Raw genomic sequence first — 24,987 nt, forward strand, 5'->3', positions numbered from 1 at the left:
GATGCCACCATGCCCCACCCTTCAAATCTATCAAATACCTATCAAAACAGCTGGCCAGAACATCATCGACTTTCTGTTAAAGCAGCTTCTACAATACTCAACACTTCAAGGACCATTTGAGTCAAATTCTCCCTGACCTCAACCCAGCAAGAGCCGAAAGTCTAACTTTAACCCTTTAGAAAAAACTGTTTTATATTTATGTTATTGTTGCCATAAAAATCATAAATTTGGCACAAATTAAAAATGAATATAAAAAGGAAATATGGAATATTTTTTGTCCTTTGACAAAGGTTCACATGACTTCCTTTCAAAATAAAAGACACATTGTTTCATGAAGAATCATCTCAATGCAAAAAATGTAGTAGTAAGTAGTGTAATGTCAGCAGAGATTTAAAAAAAAACTGTTTTACTGTTTGTGTTCCATCTCAGTCAGAAATTTGCTAAACTAAATAACCAAAAGTAAATAAGAGCTAATAGAGTGAACCTTAGAGGATTTTTTTGAAACATAAACTCCACTTCAAATTATTGATTTTATTTTTTTAAATATAGAAAGTCCTCCTTAAGTAAGAATTCTGGTTATGCTAACTAACCAAAAATTGATTTTCTGTGGTACACGGTACACAAAACCAGCCTAAGTGTTTTAGTGCGCCTTTAGTAGACTAAGAAGCCCCACTGCTTGATGTATTTGTTGGAACATTGTGGGTGCTGTAGTCAGGAGCTTCAACTGTGCTTCAACTGTTAGTGAGAAAGTGGAATAAAGTTTGACGGTTTATATTTTCTTGATGCACCTTATAGTCCAAGAATACCGTACTTCTTCCTTTCTCTTAAACCCACCATGGAGGGGTCAAAGAGCCACATGTGGTTCCGGAGCCATAGGTTGCAGACCCCTGCTTTAGAGAATACAGATGAACATATTTAGCTTTTGTTTGAGCCCCATAGTTTTCCATATGTGATTGAAATTGGTGGTGTAGAAAAAGATCATGAAGAAGTGGAGGACAGAGATGGAAGCTCTCTAATGCAATTATAACTGGAGCGATCCAATCCAATAAAATGAAGAGGTAGTAGACCAGGGGAGCCCCCATCCTGTTCAATAAGACACCGAACCACTCTACCAACTTAAAAACACACACATGTTGGTGTACTCACACTCCAGGTACACACCCTTCGCTGACCCCTTTAATAGCACGGCAGCCACTCCTAATGGACGCAAGCAAGTGGAACCGCCAAATAATACACTGTCTTAATGCACTAGGCTCCATCTCATCTCCCGCTCCCCTTATCCTCCGCAGCCTTCACTCTTACGCTTTAACCCCTGTTTCCATCTTCCCTCACCTTGCTCTGCTCAGCCCTCCTTGCAGATCCCTTGATGCAGAGCCAACACTTAAGGCATCAAAAGTAACCCTCCCACACACAAAACCCTTGCCTCAACAGTTAACACCTCAACCACCAAAAATGCCTCCCTTTGGCGTGAATATTCAATTGTTAATACCAAAACGAAATGAGAGCCATATTGCTTTAATGTATGGTTACCAGCAGGTGCAGAGGTAAGGTGTTGTAATGGCGATGAAAGTGAATGAGCAGTGAAGACACCGTGTGAAAAGGGCACCTTATAAAAGCAATTAGAGAAATGACTTTGAGCCCCTCTTCCTGCACCGTAGATTAGCCCAGGCCTCGGAGGGAGCAGAGCAGAGAAACGCGGATCTCTGTGACCTTGTCTGCAACACGCCGCGCTAAATTGGTCATCAGCTTTTAAGACTCATATCATAGATGTATGTATATTTTTAGCAAAATGAAAAAGAGAATAGGAAGGAGGGGAGAAACTGTGGAATGTGCAGGTCGTATATCATCCTGTCACAATTATGACGTATGTTCATAAATACCAACCAGTCTCCTCTCCACCTGGCTAAGTCACATGCGCTTGTGCTTTTACACGCACCACACACCGACAAAGATATATGGACACACACCACGTGCAGCGGCTCCACATGCACACACCGCAAATAAAGAAACAGGCAAATCTGGCTGGGTGCCCTACCACAGACCTGACAACTGACCTCAGCACACAGCTATGCAACACACAACCCATGAAGTGGAGGCGCACGCTCTGCACGTCACAAACACATACAAACAAACAAATGCACGCACACATGCATCCTCCTGCGCTCTCCGATCTGCACACACTCTGCAATTAATAGGGAGGCAGGTCTCTGGTGAGGAAGAGAAAGTGCCTGTTCAGCACATACAGGCAGAATATGTAATTTCCTCCAGTTAAGTCTGTATTAAATTGATTTCTTCTTTCTCTGACACGGAGTGGGTTTTTCCCCCCTAATGAAAGCGGGATAATCTACAGGTTTTCCCTTTCCTGAAATCAAGTTACAAATCAAGCAATTGCTGGGGCAGATATGGGAAAGGTGAAGGAAGGACACGGGATGATTTTCCAGATGAGAAACAGGAAGATTAAGGCACAGGCATGCCGACGCTCTCAACACAGACACGGAGAGAGCATCTGAAGCACGGACATTGAGAAAATGCCACGTCACCGTTTAGCGCTCGCTGACATCTTTTGTGCAGTGGCCTGCAGGAAAAGGTGTCCAAAACATTAAAATAATTAGAACACTGTTAACTTTACACTGTTGTCTGTCACTTAGTCAAACCGGCAAAAGAATCTGAAGCTGCAAAGAAACCCCAAAACCTGCATTCCTTAGAAAGAACAGAGGCTTTATCCAGATTCCCTCCCTTTTCCCTAACTAAAAAACACAGTGTGGGACTATCTAGTGCCCTGGAATAGTAAATATGACATAATTAATTTTCCAATGTAAATATGCACATTTTATTTATAAATCCTCTGTGTTTTGATGACAAAAAATTAGATTGTTTATTAAAAAAAAAACATTAAAATACTAAAAAAAGGTTAAATCGCAATGCATTGTGGTCCGTAATTGCCAATCTAGTGAGCATTGATCCACACTGGTTTTTGGCATAGACGTCTGGCGAGGTCTAGGGCACTGGATTTTGGAATTGTAGATTTGGACAGTGCACTAAATAGTGAGTAGCGAATGAATTCGGACACAAATACAGAGAAAAGAGCAGAACGCAGAAACAAAGATCCTTAATAAATCCTGAGACATTTTTATTGAGTTTTATTAAGTTTTTTATTAAGTTCCGGCACAGCAGTAATCTATACTCTAGTTTATTCATTGCATATTTAAAATCAAAATGAGCTATTTGTACTTTTAAATAAAAAAAGTTCTCATGATGCAGAAAAATTACTATGTATCCTCTGAAACTATATGATTGGTAAATATGGGCAAGCAGATTCTTTTTTTTTATATAAAGTACTAAAATAATGAAAAGTCACATGATCTTTAAGGAAGTGTGTGTCCTAGAGCAATTGCATATCTTTGCTCATTTAAGATTAAAATAAAAGAATTACTTCTCAACATATAGTGTCTTCCTATGTTCTATTCTTTCATTACAGCCACGTTAGCTCTGCACATAAGACAAACGGGTCTGTCCTTTTTTGTGAACAGATAATCTGATAATCTGCCTCCCACCTGTCATGAAAGCTCCTGTTGTCCATCTTTTGTTTGGCCATTTTTGTGGAGGGTGAAATTCATTTGTCGGAAGTGACTAGAGCATTGCTGTCAACAGAAAAAAGGAACACTTGCCCGTTTTGACTGCATGCCAACATACAAGAATGCATTGTGGGATTTGTAGTTTTAGCGTTACAGTATATACCACGGCCCAGCTCTAATGCACATTTGATATGATCTCGCGGGCCAATTATAATTACACTGCGGGCCAAATTTGGCCTGAGTTTGACACGTGTGTTAAAGGGTTAAAGTAAGCAAGTTTTAAAAATATTTTTGGATAAAAAATGAAGTCTGTTACAGCACTGGAAATACACCACGCAACATGCAATTAAGACCGGTAAATGTTACGTTTATAATTTATTAAAACTAAGGTAGAAAAAGAGTTGTGCAAAAACAATTATGTTAAATCTCAGGATATTAAATGGCTATTAAAAAGTAAAATATATTTTGGTTTGGTAACATTTAGCTTTATACACACAATATTTTTATATTATGATGCATACTGATGCATGTAATTTTATGAAAACCATGCAATCAAATAAAAAATAAAGTGAGAGACACAATAATGAACTTTAAAAAGTTCATTTTCCTTTTATTGCCAGTAATCAAACTTAAGGCGCCTTTAGAGACCTGAAATGCCTTAACTATTTTTTTTCCCTTTTCTTCACAAAAGCGAAAGAAAAACAAAGACAGGAAGAGGAAAAGAAAAGGGCAGAGCTCAAGACAGGCACACAGACAGGGAGAAGAAGAGACAGAGATGGGAAATGAAAAGGACAGGCCGGTCATCATAATTGCAGAGTTTGCTTTTCGCATGCAGACAGACCAGGGCCATGGGGCCGGAGGCAGATATCGGATTCCCCACAAGCACACACGCACATAAACACGTACACATCTATGAAGTCAACTAACACAAAATAGCTTGTTAGGTGTTTTTCGGTGCAAAATACAAACAGCTAATTCTATTTTGCTGCCTTTTAGGGAATGTTTGATAAAGTGTTTGGCCATTTGTAACTGGACAGTTTTATTCAGCTTTTACTCTTTCTATGACTTAAAGTGTGTGAGCGTGTGTGTGTTTCTGCTTCTTCTCTCCTTCATCTAGGGCACATCCAGATCACATTTACATTAAAAAGTGATGGTGATTTAAATAATGTGTCTATGTTCTCAAAGAGACATCAAGAGATTTTCATCTTCCTCTCCTCTCCGTCTCTTCTTCTCCATTTCCTCAGTCCCTTCTGTTCCTATCTCCCCCCTCATCGCACCCATTCTATCTCCTCCAGATACGCAGACAGTGCACATTTTCCTGCATGTCTTCAGTGTAACCGATACCCCTAACAACTAGGATTTTAATATGATCCATATTGCTCCCTAATATTTCAGATCTTCGAATAAGCACCGGCAATTACATATTTACACCCAACTTATTTTGCAATTCTGCACAGGGACTTTAGTGTCTGGCTGAACGACACAAGCAAGCTTAGATGCTGATTGCATTGTGGTTAGATTACAATAAAGAAGGAGAAAAACTCCTAGACCCCGTGCACTTTGAGTTTATATAAACAACTTTCTCTTCGGGAGCGTCAGCAATAAAGCTCCGTTCTCACAAGAACAAAATAATGTCTTTCTTTCAAGTGCAGCAGTAATGTGATTGCTTTATCCAAACCTGCTACTTTTTTTTTAACACCGTTTAATTTCTCCTGAAATGCTTGTGACTTGTATCATCTCTACATCCCGAGGCCTGGCGAGGCACTAACACACTGACGGAGAAGCGAGCATTTACTCAAGCGCAAACTGTTGTCATGAACACACATCAGCAGGCACAGATAATAAATTAAGTCTCTTTGATTTGGTTACCAAGCCCCTGCTGCAGAGCTTTATGAAAACATAAGCGTCGCATAATTGAAATAGAAAAGAATCTTGCATTTAAGAAACGGGGAAGCGTTTGATGTGTATTAAAGGGTAATAGTGCTTTTGATGCGCGAGTTCATTGGAATCCGCAGGGTTTTGGTGTTTCCTTTGAGTGAAAACTCCTGCTGTGATTCATAAAATGCTTCTCTGTGGAAATAAAAGTCATGCAACCTCTTCTCTCAGGGAAATTTAAAAAAAAAAATTCATTTTATTAAATAATTTTTTTAATAAAGTCACGGAAAACAAAAAAAATTAAAACATGGAACATTAAAAGCGGAGCGCAATCACTATAAACAAGTGCACTCATTCAAGCACAATTTACATGATCTATCCTGTCCTCTGATAAGGTCAGGCAGTTACGCATTCTCTTTAAACGTTACACGAGCCTTAATAATAAGATTCACATCATGCATCTTTATCCCCTTCTCACTCGGTAATAGCCTGAAAGACTCGCCGAAGAATGTAATAAATGCGTCATGTGACCCCAACAAAGGTCAGGGGGCAGCGTGCTGCAGATTGTCAACGGAGCACCCACATGACAGAGAATAAATGATACCTTGTAAACAAATTGAATTATTACTTTAATTCATGCGGTCTGATTCAATTTGCTAGAAGAAGAGTCCTTCACAAGGGAGCGGAGACGTAAAGGAGTGACAGGAGGGAGGAAGGACAGAAGAAGACGGGATCTTTTACCTTCATCCTACCTCAGTGTACAAAAGGAACATGCACTAATGATCATCTCGAAGACCCACTCTGGTTAAAATTATGTTTTTGGTGTTTCTATCATGGTCTTATGGCATTTTTTCTGAAAATAAACATAAAATTGAATTTCTAAGTATTTGTTTATTCAAATTGTTGTGAATCAGGAGCGGACGAATAAATGCCATTTGAAAAAAAGCTTATTTGTGACAGAAAATACATCTAGCAGGCCACAAGCTCCCGGTCCCGAGCTCTCAGGGGAAAGGGGGCGGGGTTGCTCCATGCCAACAGTCCAGTCCTGCCTCTTACTAGCTGAGGCGAATTTCTAATGAGTTCCTGCTGCCTTGCAGAAACTGTGTCCTAAAAATGACATAATCATAATTAAAAGACCACTGGGCACGCTTTTAAAATAGATCAGAAAATGATCAGTCGATCTGCTATGTCTAGATGGTTACATTAATTTTTGCCTAAATCAGTGTTTTTCAACCAGTGTGCCGCGGCACACTAGTGTGCCATGGGAGATGGTCAAGTGTGCCGTGGAAAATTGCCCTCATTAACTGATCTAAAAACATTTCCCATCTCCAGGATTTCAGCTCTGTGTTCATCCAAACAGGCCCTGATAAAACACTGAGGAGTTAGGAATATAAAAGATCGTAAAATACTTTTTCTTTGCGTTTATTTTATTTTATTAAAGACATTTTGATAAGAATGACCGTACCGCGATTCAGCTGCAGCTCCGGCTGTATTTGGGAAAAGTCCCGTCCCTTTGACTGTCTCCACCAATCATTCTTGAGGGGCTTAATCACATGTCATCAGTCTGACCAATCAGAAGTGGTTAAAGTCTTCACTTCCTTGTCCCGATTTAGCTCGTAAAGTCGCTCAGTTCTAACAAAAATAGCAGCTAAAGCTCGTCTTTTGCGCTGTAGCTTTCCACAGAATCCGGTATCAGACCGTGGAACAAGTGAACAAAACAATGAAGCTCCGAAAACCGATCTCCGGCCGTTTTATGCACTACATCTCCCATGATGCATTGGGTTGTGAGAGTGACAGGGCACAAGGAGATCTGTCGTTAGACGTCTTGAAACCAACGAACACACATCAAACTATTTTTAAATCTTCTAACTTAACTTTTATTGAATCTTTTAGAAAAAAAACAGCTGCAGTTTCCAGCTTTTTCTGACACAATTATCTCAAAAATGCATGTGAGATTGTGGAGGGGCTGTAGATCAATACAGACTATGAGTTATTCTTCTTTTTTTAAATTTTTGGATGCTGGTGTGCCGCAGGATTTTTTTTAAGGTTAAAGTGTGCCGTGGCTCAGAAAAGGTTGAAAAACACTGGCCTAAATGACCTAAATCTTTATTTAATCTTTAACGAAATCAGTTTAAGAACAAATGTAAAAGCGCACTTTCTGTAATCTTAAGAATCTGAAATAAACACCTGGATTAAGCATTAAAGTCACTCTTTGCTTTTGCTCCTTAATTCCATCAGAATTATCCCACATTATTGCCCTCTAACAGTACCCTAAACGGAAAATAAAAAGTTTGCTTCCCTCTAGTAGTGTATTACCAGGAAACAACAGGCCCTCTCCTCATTAAGTTATAGATATAAATGCTCCAAAGCATGAAATTACCCCCGAGCCTCCCTCTCCAAATAACCTGGTTTGCAAACAAATGATCCGAGCTCAAGCAGTAAAAGGCAGATTATTAAAATAATAGTGGGGAATTTAAATTTGCAGCCACAGAACAATTCAGCAAAGGACTGTGCAATAACTCCTCCCCTCCTCCTCCTCCTCCTCCCCCGCTTTTTCCACCTTTTGGCTAGTGGGTCCACAGCCCCTCACGTTTTTATGATGTCCACCTGTTCTTTCTAAAAGGTATGAGCGGTTGCTGTTATATTCAGGTGTGCATGCATGTGTGGCAAAGACAAAAATGTGTTTATTCTGTCTGGTGTTTTCTGATACTTACCTGTTCTACTTGTTCAGGCCTCTCTCCAGCAAAGTATTCCTCTATTGCTATGATAAATGTCTAACTTTATCCTAAGACAATAACAGCCCTTCCTTCTGCACTGGGGTAAATGTGATGATATAGGGAGGTGAGCAGGAACGGACGAGGCAGAGGGTGCTCAGGTCTGAATTACCCCTGAGTTATGGCCCCCATTTGCATCTCAATCAGTCTTTTTAGAGAGCCTACCATCTTCTAACACCCCCATCTCACCAGAGTCGCCCCAGGTAATCAGGGAGATTTAGGGGGACTGGCAGCCTACCATGGGCACCTGCATGGCTGGGGTTTGCAGCTCATTTCCTGCCCCTGGTCTCGCTACAGGCCCTCTGGGCCACATCCAAACACAGGAGAATGGCAGCACTTAACAAGGCAGAGGAAGACCAAAATACACTAACAGCACGAACGACCATAAAGCAGAGGGAAAACAAAGCTGACGTCTGACTGCAATGGATCTTCCCGTGTAGATGTCTGCATGGAGTTCAAGAGAGCTGCTTCATTATAGCAGCAGAACAAAAAGAAAAGCTTGAACTTGTGACCCCCAGGTGAGGACATTTTATCTCGAGAGCTGAAGATGACATCGAACCCCTCCTTTTAAACTACACCCCTGCATCAGAACGGGCTCTCTAATGTGTGATGGGTGGGTGTGCACCCGCAAACAACCGCGCTCGCACCCGCATGGTGTGATTTGCAGAAAGCAAACGCTACACTTGAGAGTCACCTCTCTAGTTAGCACACTCCTGGCTGAACCCTGCTAAAGTATTATTACCTACAGTGAGACCTATCGATATTGTGACTCCGCCATCTGTTCACCTCCTTGTTACTGCCGGGACCCCAGCACAGCATCCTCCCTGGCTGTGCGCATGGTTTGTGTGTGAGCGCATCTAAGACCTCTGGGCTAAAGAGTAGTCATACAGAAGAAGGCAAGAGGCTGAGGAGGCTAATAGAGAGACACTCAACACACCAGGGGCCTAATCAACTGCAAAGGGTACATACCTATAGAGCTGAATGTCTTCCTTACACAAACACGTACGTATTAATGCTTCACATGGTCTACCCTGACGCCACGTAACGGACTCTTTCTGAAGAAATCTTGTGAAAATAAATGAACGGGGGGGGGGGAATTAGGGCTGAGGAAAAAAATCCAGAGTGAGGAGCTGAGTTTCAGTTATCAGAATCAAATATTAGTAGAAAAAAAAGAGGGAGTGAGCAACATTAATCAAAGTGTTCACCTAGTGAGCAGCCATATGGCAGATCAGCACGCCAACAGAGCAAACTTGCTGATCTTCAGTAAGGGAGTGCAATTAATTCCACTGGCTGCATTCATCTCTCGCTCACACGCTGAAGGAAGGGAGCTACAAAAGAAGGAGAGGGATCAGAGGAGGGTTTGTTACTCCTCTGCCTCAACTCTCTTCCTTTCTCCCTTTCGAAGCAGAGGAATCAAGACCAAGTGATGAATGAGGTGGACACAAGGGCCTCAGGTAAGTCCTGTGGCGACGTTGTGAAGTTCAGAAAGAAAAAATGAGAAATTAGAAAGTGAAGAAGATCCTTGAGGGGAGAATAAGCCTCTTTTAGATTTATCCAAGGTTTTAAAATCCGTTTTTTTTCTCTGCTTTTTACAATTTTTGAACATTTCCAGATGAATTCACCTGACCACATTCTTATTAGAAACCCACTCCAATGAAAATCTTGTTTTTACCATGTTCTTGTGGTATTTTTCTCATAATCTAGGACATGCTAGAATCGGAGGGCCACAAACTCCCAGCTCCGCTCCATTTCAATGCATCCTCTTGCAGACAAATAGATCCATGTACGTCTTGGTTTTCCTCGCGTGAGCTGGCTCAAAACTGTACGGCTGGACAGCTCCAACACCTGTTGTTGCATTCATATTATGTTGGGGTTGTGAAGGGCTATAAGATAGTGGGAAAGCATATAAAAAGATGGATGATGGAAAAGGGAGGCAGGCTTACTCCCCGCCGACTGTCCCACCCAAAACTCAGAGCATTGAGGCAAATTTCTAATGAAATCTGCCGCTCTGCAGAAACTATATCCTAGAAAACAACCGTTTTTTTAATTTTGTCTTTAAATGACATAATCATAACTAAAAGGCCACTGGCAACGCTTTTACAATAGATCAAAGGATGATCGGAGTGGAACTTTCACAATTTACTATTATGAAGGTATGTTGGATGTATTACTACGACAGATAAAGCCCCACTGTTCTAATAAAATTCCTAACATAGGACCCTCCTTGTGGCATTCTGAATAGAATATTTAAAAATATAAATCAGTATTGCACTTAAAGATATCTGTTTGGCAGAGTAGTGGCAAATAAATATTTCAAAAAATAAGAAAATGCAGATTACACTCAAAGCACAATATCTAAAAATCTAGATGGAAGTTTTCTCTGGAAGAATAAACCAACATTTTTTTCTTTTAATTATACTTCAATTAAAATGTAAATTGGGGGTAAACACAATAACGATAAGTGACTTTTTTTTTATCATTTTCCATGAATAAAAAAAGGGTGAATAATGATAAAATACCATCGTAAAGTTAACAAAACCTGACCACACACACACACACACACACGCGCATGGGCGCTCTCTGTCTTCTTTTGGTTCTTTGCTAAATTAGCATCTCCCCTGGCTCTTAGCACATGCTCATCTCCATTAGACCCAACCCAGTAAAACTGACTCCCCCAAATGAGTTATGGATGTGCATTCCCCTATCCTCCCCAACTATCCCATCCACACAAATATACTGCAAGTGCAATCTCAGGTCCATTTGTAAGCCGGCCCATCCCATAGGCCTAGTCACCATACCACCAATACCAATATCATAAATGCCTGCAATGGAGGCTTTCATTAGGGCAGCAATTCCCCCTAATCAGGGCATTTTGCTGGTGCACATTGGGAAGGCGCTTTATGGTCCAAACGGGGTTTTGTTAATGAGGAAGTGTACACCTCTCCATTTCCTGTCCAGCATTTTCTGCTGTTTCTGTAGTTAGGACTGTTTTAATATTATGACTTTTTTTTTAATTAACTCTATTTATCATGCCTTACCCTAAAAATTCAAAGTAATACAACAGCAACATAATTACAAGAGTTAGTTCGATTATTAGAGCAAAAGGAAGCATATTTAGATTTCTTTGTCTCCTACAAGACTCATTGCTACACTTTGAGCAACAAGGGTTTTAAAACAGTGTAATGATGGCTGAATTACTGCAAATGTCACAGCAAAATCTGCTTTAAAGTTCCCACAAACGCTCAGCTTTTTCACATTATGCTCCCAGCCCATTCAGTCTTTTTTTTCTCTCTCTCTACAACTCTGATGCCTCACCGTCGCTGACGTTCTTTCACTCCATCATCCCCTCTTCACTCCCAGGCCTCATTGACATTAACCTGGAGCACTCACATTTTCCCATGTTTCTCCATGTTGCTCTCCACATGTCAGAGCAGGAGGCTTTATGGCCCACATCCATCAGCGTCACAGGGCAGGATTTATGGGAGATGGAGTCCAAATTCAATAGCTCTGAATCAGTCCTGATGAAGCCGACCCCTGGGCCGTTGTGCAGTGTAATGAATGAGCATCTTATCCCCCCCAACCCTGCATAACCCAATCCGACCCTTGCTTCTTTCTCATTCTCACCAAGGCTCTGCTGCTCCCTCATTTTTTTTTCTTTTGCCAGTGAGGTTCTCCACCTCACCCAGGTAAGCTCTCCCCTGTCATTTGATGAAACTGTTCAGTTTCTACGCACTGCAAACAGGTAAACAGACACAGAGTAAGTTCTTTTATTTCACAACTTGCCTTTTATTTTATATTATGTTATTTTTTGCTTGTTTTTTTTTCTTTTTCTCCTTCACATGTTCTACTTGTCTCATTATGTTTTACCGTTATTGTTTTTTTTTTTTCAAAAACAAAGTACTTACAATACGGAACAATATAAATGAATCCATTAAAGAAACCAAATCAGAAATTACCTTCAACAAACTTGTAAGAAGAGATTTGCCTCAAAAACACAATCGATGAACATTACTGCTTAAAGGTACCCACATTTAGCAACAATTTACAAACTTGGCAGTGACTGTGTTATTCTAAACTGAATGTATCGATGTAGACTACAAGCATACCTATATGATATATAGTAGATAAATATGTTAAAAGACTGTTTTTTTACTCTTTTTTTCCTTTTCTAAGATGTAAAAATGGCAGAAAAAGTATGTTTTCTTCTCTCTGTTCCCTCTCATTTCCCAGGCATCAGAGCTTTTGTAAGACCTCTTGTTTTTATTGCTTTATAGAAAAGAAATTAGAGGAATATTTTTCATTAATTTTTCATGTTTCATCTTTAATGCTAAACTTTTAGGTGAATCTATTTTTTAAAGTGCAACATAAATAAAATTCAGTTAAGACCTGTTGTTTAACCAATAGAAAACAATCAATAGAAATTTAAATACACTTTTCACCACCCAACTATCTGCATTACCGGACCCTATCATAGTGATCAAAGGATAATAAATGCATCAGAATATAGAATATATACGGTTTAATCGGATACTGAATTACTGAAGACACTTGTGCAACACTAAACTATGAGCAGGACAGAAAAACCTAAAGTAGGCTTAACAATTGAGCTGAAGCAGATAATATATTGTTTCAGAACAATGGTGAGCAATACTGGAGCTATCCAGCCAGATGCCAACTCAGAAAAGGAAATTTAAGATGTACATGGATCTAGTTGTCTACAGGCATCAGAATTGAGCAGAGCAGGGACCTTGTGGCTTGGAGTAGTTACTTGTACGTCACAGCTACAAGCTTTTTTTAAATGCATCTTTGCTTCTGCTTCTGATTCACAATGATTTAAATAAAGACATACTCAGAAACGCAATTTTCAGCCTAATTTTCTTTATATAAGTCTCCCATGAAAAACATTTTAAAAGCACCAGAAAACACAATTTGTGGGTGTGGGTCTTTAAAAGGTTTAAAGAAATCTTCCCATTATATGCGATGATTTTTAAAAAAAACTACCAGGAAATCTTAAAAACTCTGACAAATAAAAGTATTTCAGCCATCATGGTGGACCTCTAGGAGTAACTGAAGGTTTAAGGTGCCAGGCTTTGGTCTCACAGTCTACAGCAGAATTAATCAGTAGGGCCACTGTGGTCTACATATAGCACTGTGACTGAGGGACTTGGAGGTCAAGGGTTTAAACTGTGTTCATTGGTTTACAGCACGTTTTATTACAGTTATTTGATACAGTTACCAATCCTGTCCTCAAGCTGGTTATCCGAACGCAGCACAGTGACACACACACTGCTCAAAAAAGAGGACATGAAATGATGTAGCTCCGCACTCCCCTCACTACAGACACGACCCCAATAAATGCTTTTCATTGAAGGAAACAGCCAGGTATACCTCTAAGCCTCCCCCAACTTGAGTACACAGCCACTCGTGCACACAGAGCTGAGTCTGGTCACAGGTCAAGAGAGCTTGTCGTTCTCTGCGGTAAAGGGGAGCATAGCTGTTTGAACCTGTAATATGCTCCTCTTTCCCCAGGTACCACTTGTTGGAGTTTTCACGCTGAAGAAAATGATACCTTTCTCACTGTGTGTCAATGCCATTCCTCAGACTGAAAATACACCTATAAACACGGGACACTTGAGTGCTCTAGTGCCTTAGAGTGGCGCAGACAATAGCATGAAGACAGATAAAAATAAGGGTTATGTCTACAGTATTAGTCCTTGTGCAGTGTTGCATTTACTCCATATGATCACTGGTCAACAAAACATTTTACAGTTATGTGCTTCACACATCATTAAAATGAATGTGCTGTTTAGAAAATATATGCAGTCCAGCAGACTGAGAGTAAAGAACGAGCGGATTAAAGAGTGCAACCTTGTTTTTCCATCCAAACAGCAGCCACAGTAAAATAAACGTATACAGCACTCTTCCTATACTGCATAAGATCAATGTGGCTGTTAAAGATACATTGCTTCTGTTCTTCAGACCTAATCACTTGCAGGTGTGTAGGCTAAATCAAGGTTAAAGTGGGGTTGGTCTTTTCATCTTCCAAATGCTCGCCATAAATGAAGATAACATCTAACCTAATCTGCAAGTCAACTATGAGCTGGGAGATAATCACTGATGGGGAGCAAGAGAGAATCAAACTAATAAAAAGGCAGTGTATCAAGGTATCACCGTTTAGAATTAGTCACGTGAGGGCCACTACGCCACAACTCCGCAGTTCTCCAAATGAATCCTTCTCATGCCGCGTTTGATTTATGGACCTGTAAAAACACACGTTGTTTTTAATCTACTGCTGCCTGAATCTGCCCCACTAATGAAATGTGGATATGAGTGTGTGCACATCTGTGTGCGTGTTGAAAGATGTGCATGTGTGAGTTTGATAAAGATGTATGAGCTGGGGTCTAATTTTGTGAGCATGAATTTGCTCTCTGATAAATATGCATTCAGTTACACCGACTGATTAAGCTGTACAGCAGTGTTAGCTCTGTGGAAAAAGGAAATGCAGGCTCACACATAGACAGGCAACTCTGTAATGATGGCAGTGCCTGGGGCAGGGCTATTTGGATGCCTGCAGCAGTTCAGTTCACTTGTATTAAGATCAAAAGATCTTATTTCAAGTTATATAATTTCACCTCAAGATGAGTGTTGTATATTTGTTTTTTTTTTACTAAACAACACATATTTGCCCAGCTCTAAACTTAAGGTCTATATTTTACCACGGCCCCTCAGAATATGTGAACTTCTCCAAATCTTCTTATCCAAAATATGAAACAATTTATTTCTTCTTTGTCTTTTGGCTGCTTTCTTTTTGAGTCATCAGATCATGCATATAGCCTGCTCCTCTGCACCCTCCTCTATTACACCAACCACCCTCATGTCCTGCTTGACTGCATCCACGAACCTCCTCTTTGGTCTTTTTCAATCTTACAATCCTTTTTACTTTTCCTCCTCTAAATGTGTCCAAACCATCTCAATGTCAGCATCCAGTTCTACCTCCTGTCTTTTTCTCAGAGCCATGTTTCTAAAACAAAAACGTGGCTGCTCTCACCTTTCCTTTCATTCTTGCCGACACTCTTTTGTCTCTCATCCTACCCAAAACCTTCCCCTCCCCACCTGCTTCAACCTGCTTGCACACGCTTCTTCCCCTCTTCCGCACACTCTCACGCTGGAATGTTGACCTTAAATACTTAAATACTTTCTTCACCTCTGCTCCATGTGACCTCACTGTTCCACTTGAATCCCTTTCATTTACACACAGATACTCTATCTTACTGCTGATGACCTTCAGTCCTCTTCTTTTTCAAAGCAAACCTCCACCTCTCTAGATCACAGATGTCAAACTTCAGACCTTGGTGGCTACTGTTATTCATGTTTTCCCACTATCATGTCATTGTAGCATCTTATTGGCAAAACACACCTGAACCAGGTAATCAGTAGCAGATAAGGCTGGGTTTCTGACAAACCAGTAGGATGCTAGGCCTTGACGACTTGAGTTTGACACCTCTGGCATACCTGCTCCCTGCTCTCACTACAGACTACAATGTCATCTGCAAACATCATGGACCATCAATGATCTTATATACCGTACAGGAATACTGTGGGTTCAAACAACAGAGATGCATAAACGCCGTGGTCACATGGCCCATTTGTTTATGTTGGGCTCTTTTGAAGCCAGTTTTTTCAAAATACCTCGTAGTTGTAATCTTGACTGGATACAACATCATCCAAAAAAAAAAGAATAATCTGCTGAAAGATGTGACCAACCTTCCTGACAGATGTTGGAACATATCTAGTCCGGCTGTTCTAGAGTTAACAACCCATATTCTGATAACCATAAACCGCCTATTTGAGGCCCCAAAATGAAGTTCATGAATATTAACTCCCTGCACAACTGTCTTGAATAATAATTACAAGGCTGAAATCAAGTTTTAGAGCCAAATTAAAAAGTTACTTTTGTTTTCAAATGAGCTTGAAGGAGAAAGCAAAAGTTTAGCACTTAGATTCAAACCCACAATCCGCTAGTCTCAGTGCGGACACTCTTCCATTGGCCATTAAGATGCTGTGGATGGATGGATAAGGCTTTGCTTGGAAATTAGGAAAGATTGCATTTAAGACAGGGAACATTATCCCATTCTGGGAACTGTAGCTATATAAAGTTAAGGCCTTCTTTGCTACATATAGGTCGCAATGGTTCATGAGGGAACAATGAACTGTGCATGACACCGATAAACTACAAAAAGGTGTCAGAGCATCGATCTACCAGCTTGTTCTCATTAAAAAGAGTTTCTTTTGCAATGTTTTTATCCGAAATACAGAAGTTGTTCTTTCCAAGAAGGGTAAACTAATAAGTAAGTGTTTTGAAAAAAAACAAGTTAAAACTTTGACCTATAATATTTAGTTTGAATGTTTGTGTCTTGCCTATGTATTGTTTTTACTTGTAAAGCACTGAGTTGCTCAAAATACGGGAAGCACTTTTAATAAATAACATGATATAGAACAGAACATAATAGAATAGAATATCTGAGCAGCAGTAAACTACAAACATGTCAGCTGTCCTGCATATTGAAATTCCCCAGCAAAAACAAAAGTTATCAACTCATTACTGATTATTTAGAATTACATCTGCACAGAAGCTGAAAAAATAACAGCATTATGTTTCTTGTATTAGATATTAAATCATTTTAAGATTGTTTTAAAAAGATCCGTTAAAAAAAGATAAGCATTTAAACTGACTAAAGTTAAAATTGTTTGTTATATGTATTTAATCTCATCTTAAAAAGGTTTCTTCAAACAAGATGGAAACTTCTGAGTTACTTTCTTTCTGCCAAATTCAAATTTCCTTTAAACTGGACTTCATTATAGGACACTGACTTTGAACAAATAACAACAAAATTCATTTTAATATTAATTCATATGTATCTTCTGCTTGTGTCCTTCAGCCTAGCGCCAGTTTAGCTCAGGCGGTACAGCAAGTCGTCTAACAGCCGAAGGGTTGGTGGTCCGATCCTCGCCCTCCTCAGCCAGCTGTCGTCTCCCGAGCGTGGCTAGTCTGCAGCTCACCGCTCCCCCAGGGGATGGGTCAAATGTGGAGAACAATTTCCCCCATTGTGGGATAAATAAAGTAAAATTTATTATTTATTTATTTATATGTACTTCATCTCTGCCATTTGATATTAAGAAATACTTGTGAAATGTATTAAAATGATTACCATTTGTGTTGGTAAAGTATAAATATCTGATCAGAAGCTAAGAACCGGATAATGAGAGTGTGTGTAAAGGAAATAAAAAATAAAAAGTTAACTTTAATAGTGATGGGATTATAAGTTTGCTTGCCCCCATGCCCTTTCAAGCAATTTACAAGACCCCTTTTTAGCAAACTTAGTTTATGGTTTAAATGAGTCACATACTGTATGAGCTAATCTATTTATGATTACGAGTAAATATATTGAATTGGTTCACATCTGTATGTGGATGTAAATGTATGTATAAATATATTCCAATTAATTCATGAATAATTATCCTAACTTTGACATATCCATGTATAAATATATATTTCTGTTGTTTGTCTTTTTTAGTTTTATTTATGTTTTAATTGCTTAACATTAACCATTTCCAAAGCCAATTCTAATTAACTGATCAACTAAAGTAAGATAAAGACTTTTTATACCAAGACAAATACATGAATTACTGTACTTGGTTAGTCAATTGTATTTATATTTTCTCAGTACCATTGTCTTTTCCAGTGAGTCATCTTGAGAGCCAGACAGTATGCACAGTTTCACTTATTTTTCCTTTTTCTCATGTGGGAAATGTAATAAACCCAAAGCACCAAACATGAATTCTGGCACACAAACTCATCAAGTTTCCATCTCATGTCTGAATATGCTCTTGATGGGTAACACAGATAACAAGAGACAGTATAATTTCCCAAAAAACTACTTTTAATTAACATTTTGCATCTCTTCTGAACTTTTATCACAGGATCTTAAAGCTTTTTCTCATTCCAGACTGAGCTAAAGATGCTAAAAAGAGCTTAGGATAATAGCAGATAAATGTTATAGCCTTGCTGCCAGATGGTTCTGCGTTTAAAACATTGCTGCGTTTGCTTGTTTGGCAGGCATCCGCTAAGGCTGGTGTCTGTTTGGCTGCGTAAAATAACAAGTGGCTCCTTTCTTGGGCTAAAACATTAGGCTACGTGCTGGACTTGCCTCTCTGTGGTCAGCACTTCTCAGACTTCAATAAGAAACATTCTCTGTTGGCAGAGAGAAGAAGACAGAAAGAGGGAAAGAGATCCAAGCAACCTCTCACCTCTCGCTTCATAAGAAGCCCTCATCCCTGGGCTATGAGCCCTCCTTCACAGAGAAAAGACGGCAAAAAAGGAGAGAGGGATGAGAATGTGTCAAGTTCAAACAACATAGAGGCGCTACCTTACGCATTATTCCTCAACCTGTCCCCCTTTAGTGGCAGTGACATCATTTAAATCATTTAAATCCTCCCCAACATGACCTATGGCAAGTGACCCATCATTCTAACGCTTACACCTCCTTGTGAGGGGGCTGGCGAACTGCTTATTTAGCAGAAAATATCAACTGGCTAACAATGTGATTTATTCAAAATTATTCCTCCATGGTGCTCCTTCACACGAAGCCTTTGCCAGTAGTTCACTGTGGTCCAGGCAATTAGGAGCAGGCCACGCCTCTTCAGGAGACGGAGCACCTGGCTGGAGTAGACAGACATAAGGAGGAACAGAGCTGAGCGGCACGCAGCCTTCAACGACAGGCCGGCATAACTAAGCAGAACAGTGAGAGGGAGGGAAGTGAGGGAGGAATGCAAGCAAGGCATTTTAGGATTCATTTAGGTTCCCCATCTCCCTGGTCACTTTATTAGCAGTCTGGGAAGACTGATGCACGTCCCAGAGCTATGCAAAATGCATAATCAAACATTTAAATACACACCATGAGGATGGGGGTGTGCAGCACGCACATGTGTGCACCTAAATGCGCCTATGTACAGAATTTTTGGGAGTGCATTAAATTGAGGTGGAATCACACACACGTGCACACACAAAATGCTTACCACTGTAAAACTTTAAGCTATTCCAGTCCTACACTCTTACGCTAACAGTCTCTACTTTCCCCGGTCTTCCGGAGTATTCCCACAAGTTACATCGGAGGAGTCACCGGTGTAATGTAAAGAAAAGCTCAGCTGTGTGTTACAGAAAGCCCTATTACAGTCACACATTCTCAGCTTGTTGCATTTTGTGCCATCAGAAAACAAGAGGAGGGGTATTTTAGCCCCCTTCTTTCAATAAATCCTTTCTTCTCTGGTTAGCCTCAAGTAAAAACAGGGAACAGTCGAGGTTGTGGGTACTTTTATTCCCAGTTCAACAACCCACCGCAAGTGGAAAAACAAACAAGCAAATAAAGAGAGATGGAAAAGCCTCCCCGGAGAGACAGACGCATGATACTCATATAAAAATGAGGAAAGAGACCTATTTGCGCTGTGCCTTACCCTGGAAATAATGGAGAACTCCCTACTCTTTCTGTGATTTAGTGGATCCACCAGAGGAGAGGACTGGGGATGTTGTGTAGCAGCTGCAGCTGACAGCTTGGCCTTGTTTTGATGTCAGGAGTAAAGAAACTTGCATAAAAAAATCTTCAATGTAGATAAGAAAATTGCACAACGAAAAGAAATAAGCTTAAATCATTCAAGGCCAAAAAATGATTAACTATGATTTACAGAGGCGGTGGAAGCAAAGAAGAGGGCTGCAGGCCTGTTCAATGACCTGGGAAATGGGTTGTAATTTCCTTAATCATCTTGGGAGAGAAAAGAGGAAAAAAGTGGCAGAGAACCACGAGGTTAGCAGGGAGAGCAGAAGTCGCTTTTTTGAAGGATGTTTAAGGAACGGTGACCAAAAGAGCAGCATCCTGAGGCCCCAGAGGGGCTGCAGCCAACCAGGTCAGCATTTCACGTGTGTCACCTCCTGTTGGCCTCATGAGAGGAGCGTGCCGGCAGCGTGGGGTGGCACTGCGGCCAGAGGGGCAAGAGGCCTGTCAGGCTGACACGCGGCGTTATGTAGCCGGAAAATGGACAAAGCTAGACCTGCCAACACACACAGTGCACACTGCTTTTCTCTCCAAAGTACAGTTATGGAGAGTGAAGGAGAACATCCACAGGGATGGTGAAGAAGACATGCATTCTCACGTATTTGTCATCATTTTCAACATTATACATCTTAAAGTCCCACTCCAATCTTGTTTTGAGCAATTTTAAATTGTTCCCAGTGGTCTTTTAATTATGATTATGGAGTTTTTAGCCCTTGGGCTCTTTTTTAGGACACATTTTCTGCAGTAGTTCATCAGAAATTCACCTCTGAGTTGTGGGCAGGACTGTAGTAAGCCCACCCACATTTCCCCTCACCCATTTGTTTACCCACTCTCCCGTTAAATAATACAGCCCCAACCCTAACATTACCAGTACAATGAAAATGGCGAACAATACTGGAGCTACCAAACTCACAGTTTTGAGCCAGTCGTCAGCTCAGACGAGGAAAACAAAAACCTACATGGACCTTTTTGTCTTCAAGTGGATGCATCAGAATGGAGCAGAGCAGGGAGCTAGTGGCTTATCTAAGTAGCTTCTATGTCACACCTACAAGCTTTTCCTCTTGATTAAATTTAATTTTTGAAATACTCAGAAATGCTATATTAAGCTTAATTTTCTTTATACGTGTCCTCCATCATGAGAAAAATGCCGCAAGAACATGTTAAGAACATGACTTTCATCTAAATGGGTCTTTAAAGTAAAGCTGCTACAAATTAGTAAGATGAATCTGAACAAAATGAAGCAGAACGAGCCCCGTCTCTCAATATTCTTCTTCTATCCTAACCTCTGTCATTGCTCCTTTGTGGGGAAAAATGTATCTATTAAAGCAGACAAAGAAAATAACTGAATCTTTCATCTTAAACTAGTAAACACACTCATTATATTCCATTTAAACACTACTATAGTCATATTCTGCACAGGAAGTGTCTTTGTGTATGAACGCTTGCTGCTTGCCCTGCTTTGCTCCTCAGGCCTGTACTAATGTTGCTGTTTGACATTGCAAGCAGCAGTCTTTTCTTTTCTCTTTTTTTTTTTCTTTCAGCAGCCTCAGTGGACACTGAGCTTTAGCCTAATTGGTTTCAGAGCAGACCCTGACAGAGCCCTCCTCAGCAGCATGCAGCCACATTAATACCCCCCGTACCACACACACACATGCAAACACACACACAACAAAAACAAGCACAGCAATCAGTGAATAACCCGCTAATTAACGCCCTTACAAAGCATCTCATTAGCATGTGTTGCAGAAAGGAGAAGAGAGGGAAAATACTGTTTTGGAGTAAAACAAGGCAAATCATTTAAAAAAAATAAGGCCACAAAGCATGTGTGCATGTATGTGTTGTCTTCTACTCAGGGGCCAAAGGCCTTGGCTGGCCCACCATGCTGTGCATTGTCTCACATGGGAGTCCATTACAGCTCCCTGAGGGGAAGACTAGAGTAAAAGATGAGCATAATTTTAAAAGTAATCAAGAAAAATAAATCTGGCACGCACACTCGCAACGCTTATTGTTAACCAGCGAGTTAACCTGGCAGTCTGCTGAGTGGAATGGGAGATGGGGAGGTCAGAGGCCCGTTAAAGCAGCATGTAGCTACAGCGCCGGGTCAAGAGGAAGAGTTTAGAGGTGTTTAGAGGTGTCTGAATCCAGAATGACGGCAAAAGAATGAAGAAGAAGAAGAAAAAAGAAGTAGAAGTAAGCAGATTCGTTTCTTGGACTCTTTGTTCATCCCAAAACCTCCTTCATCTTTTCCAGCTGTTTTTGTTACTGCTTTCATCAGTCAGTTAAATCAGTCTCTTTTAAAACCAGTGAAAGCTGCCAGCATTAGATTTATTGTAAAACAAGATCACAAGGTGTCTGTACATCCCCACTGCGCCCCTCTCAACTCCACTAATGAGCCTGCCCAAGAGGTTTTATCTCACAGCTCCAGCGGAGGCAGAGAGAACTGTGTGTTTAGAGGATACAGCAAAAGATCCTGCATGAATACAAGACCTTCACTTCATGTTGGAAAAAAGTGACAGTGCAAACTCTTCTACAGAGTCCTTTCTTCCAGGAATATACCATCAAGCATACTGTACTGTTTGGAATTTTCTAGAAGGAAGGCATTCAATTGGCTGGGAAGCAAAAACCCTCTGACCCTGAACTTCCTACCCATTCCAGCCTGCCCATGATCCAACGGCAACGCCACTATTATATCCCTCTGTCAGTACACAGTGCAGCGCTGAACCACACCGCCAGCCGTCACCTCTGAACAGCAACAGCAGGCCACACAGCGAGACATGAGCGTTACAGAGAAAGAGAGTAAAGAATAATGGCGAGCAGGTAGTTAAAAGTCAGAGGTCTTCTGCAATCGGGACAGCTTTTCCACTCCTGGCAGCCATAGCGGAACTCCGAGAGGGACCTGGAAGTAGATATGGTGACCTTTTGTACGGAGGACCCCAAAATATACCCTCTTATCAAAATGACCTTAACTTAGGAGCATGGGAAGGTAAGCAGGGTCCATCCATCATTTTAAAGATTAATTTTCCCCTCTATTCTTCTCCTGAATCTATTAATAATGTCACCAGAGGTAAGAATTTGCAGTGAGATTTATACTGATATTGTGACTTTTATTCATTAGCCTATAACAGGGGAATTCCTGAAAAGGAAATGTATGGGAGGCTTCAGAAAGACTAATTCACTACCCTAGCTCTATCAAAACTATGGCACTATGTGGCATTTTTCTGACAATGAAGGGCATACATAATGGAAATTAAGCTTAAAATTGTAAATCCAAGTATTTCTTTATTGTTCAAATTGTTGTAAATCAGGAGCAGATGAAAAAAAACCATTTGAAAATGTCTACAGGAGTGACGTAGGCGCTACAGTCGCCCGGCTACAAGCTCCCTGCTCCGCTCCATTCCAATGCATCCACTTGCAGACAAACACGTCTTTGTTTTCCTCGTCCGAGCTGGTATCCTGCTCAAAACTGTATGGCTGTAATAGCTACAACATTGCTCGCCATTTTTGCTGCACCGTTAATGTTAGATTGGGGGAGAGAGGGGCTGTAAGTTAGCGGGAGAGAGTGTAAAAAAAACTGATGATTGGATGTGCGAGCAGGCTTACTCCTGCTGGTCTGCAGAAATTCTGTCAAAGAAAATGACACAGGATCATGATAATTAAAATACCACTGGGAATATTTTACAATAGACTGCAGTGGGACCATGAGTGGGACTTTAAATCAGTTTTTTTCTATCTACGCACAAAATCTGCATATAAAAAACCATTTCTGACAGTTGTTCTTTTTTCAATGCTATTCGAACCAACTGTATTTGTTAATTTACAAACATTTGTCACATGCAGATAAATTCGTGACGCTTGAAAATCAATTGTTCTACAAAAATCTGGAACCGGAATGAGAGGCTTTCCTCAGTCACTTAAACAAAGCAATGGATTTCACATTGCGGAGCAGCACTGACAGTCCCTGGGGCATACTTCAATTAGAGACTTTGGCAAGTTTAAACACTGCAGATCTACTAGCGCTCAAAGGCGTTTGTCTCCCTCCCTTTCCTCTCCCTGCCTCCCTCCTCATATCTGCACTAAGCACTCACTCTCCTCCATCTTCAAGTCCTGCTCTCTGTAATCAACCCCGTGCTAATGGCTTATTCTTTCTGCTCCAGCACCCACATTTCGCTTGTTTATTTTCCCATACTCGTAAATCTGGGGATATGTCAGGAGTGCAGTGATATTAGAGCAATAATCTCGGCTAATTATCAGATGCCCTCTCACTCTCTGTCCCTCCCTAGTTCCTTTTAACTCTTTCTTTATAGAGAAGTATTTTTTTTCCTGTGAGCTACGAGGTAAGCAGGCAGTCAAGGTAGAAACTTTTATTTACAATTTAATTTCCCACTAAAGTCCAACTCCAATCATCTTTTGATCTATTTTCAAAGCGTTCCCAGTGGTCTTTTAATTATATAAGATATAGATTATAAGAGATAGATTATATCATATATAAGATTTTATTATGTCGTTTTTGCCTAAATTAAAGTACAGTCTCATTTTCTAGGACATAGTTTCTGCAGAACGGCAGTAGATTATAAGAAATTCGCCTTTGAGTTGTGGGCGGGACTTGTTGTACAGCCCCTAACCACCTTCAACCTAACATTACCGGTGCGATAAAAACGGCAAACAACATAGAAACTATTAAGCCGTACAATTTTTATCCAGATGTCAGCTCAGACGAGGAAAATGAAGACGTAAATGGATATATTTGTCTGCAAGTGGATCCATCGTAATGGAGCTGAGCAGGGAGGTCGTGGCCAAGCTTTTCCCAACATTTTTTTGGATTTAAATAAAGAAGAGGGAAAGAAAGTATTTCTTTATTCAATGCATTTTCAGCTTCTCATTCAAATGAATGAGAAGCTGTGTACTGTACTGTATGTCCTCCATCATGAGGAACCATTTTCATTGGAGTGAGTCTTTGATGGGACTTATGGATGGTAAAACTTACCCACTCCTGTTGTATGAGGCTGATGGCTTTGCTGGCCCGGGTCAGGTTCCGGCACGCCAGGATCACACGGGCGCCATGTAGAGCAAAGGACCTGGCTGTCTCAAAGCCTTAGACATGCAGCGAGACAATGGAATAAAAAGAAGAGGGAAATACGAGTTTAAAAAGAAAAAAGC

The 24,987-nt window shown here is 40.5% G+C and overlaps 1 protein-coding gene across 1 annotated transcript in view; it reads right to left on the reverse strand.

Moving 5' to 3' along the window:
* The window catches only part of wwox (WW domain containing oxidoreductase), a 162,046-nt gene that overhangs the window by 118,856 nt on the left and 18,203 nt on the right, over positions 1-24,987 (reverse strand). Inside the window, exon 5 of the mRNA XM_004070065.5 lies at positions 24,815-24,921. Within this exon, the coding sequence (XP_004070113.1) occupies positions 24,815-24,921 (107 nt within the window). The remainder of the gene's footprint in view (positions 1-24,814; positions 24,922-24,987) is intronic.

The sequence above is a fragment of the Oryzias latipes genome, chromosome 6 (genome assembly GCF_053564925.1).
Source record: "Oryzias latipes strain Hd-rR chromosome 6, Olatipes_Hd-rR_3.1".
Taxonomy (NCBI): Eukaryota; Metazoa; Chordata; class Actinopteri; order Beloniformes; family Adrianichthyidae; genus Oryzias; species Oryzias latipes.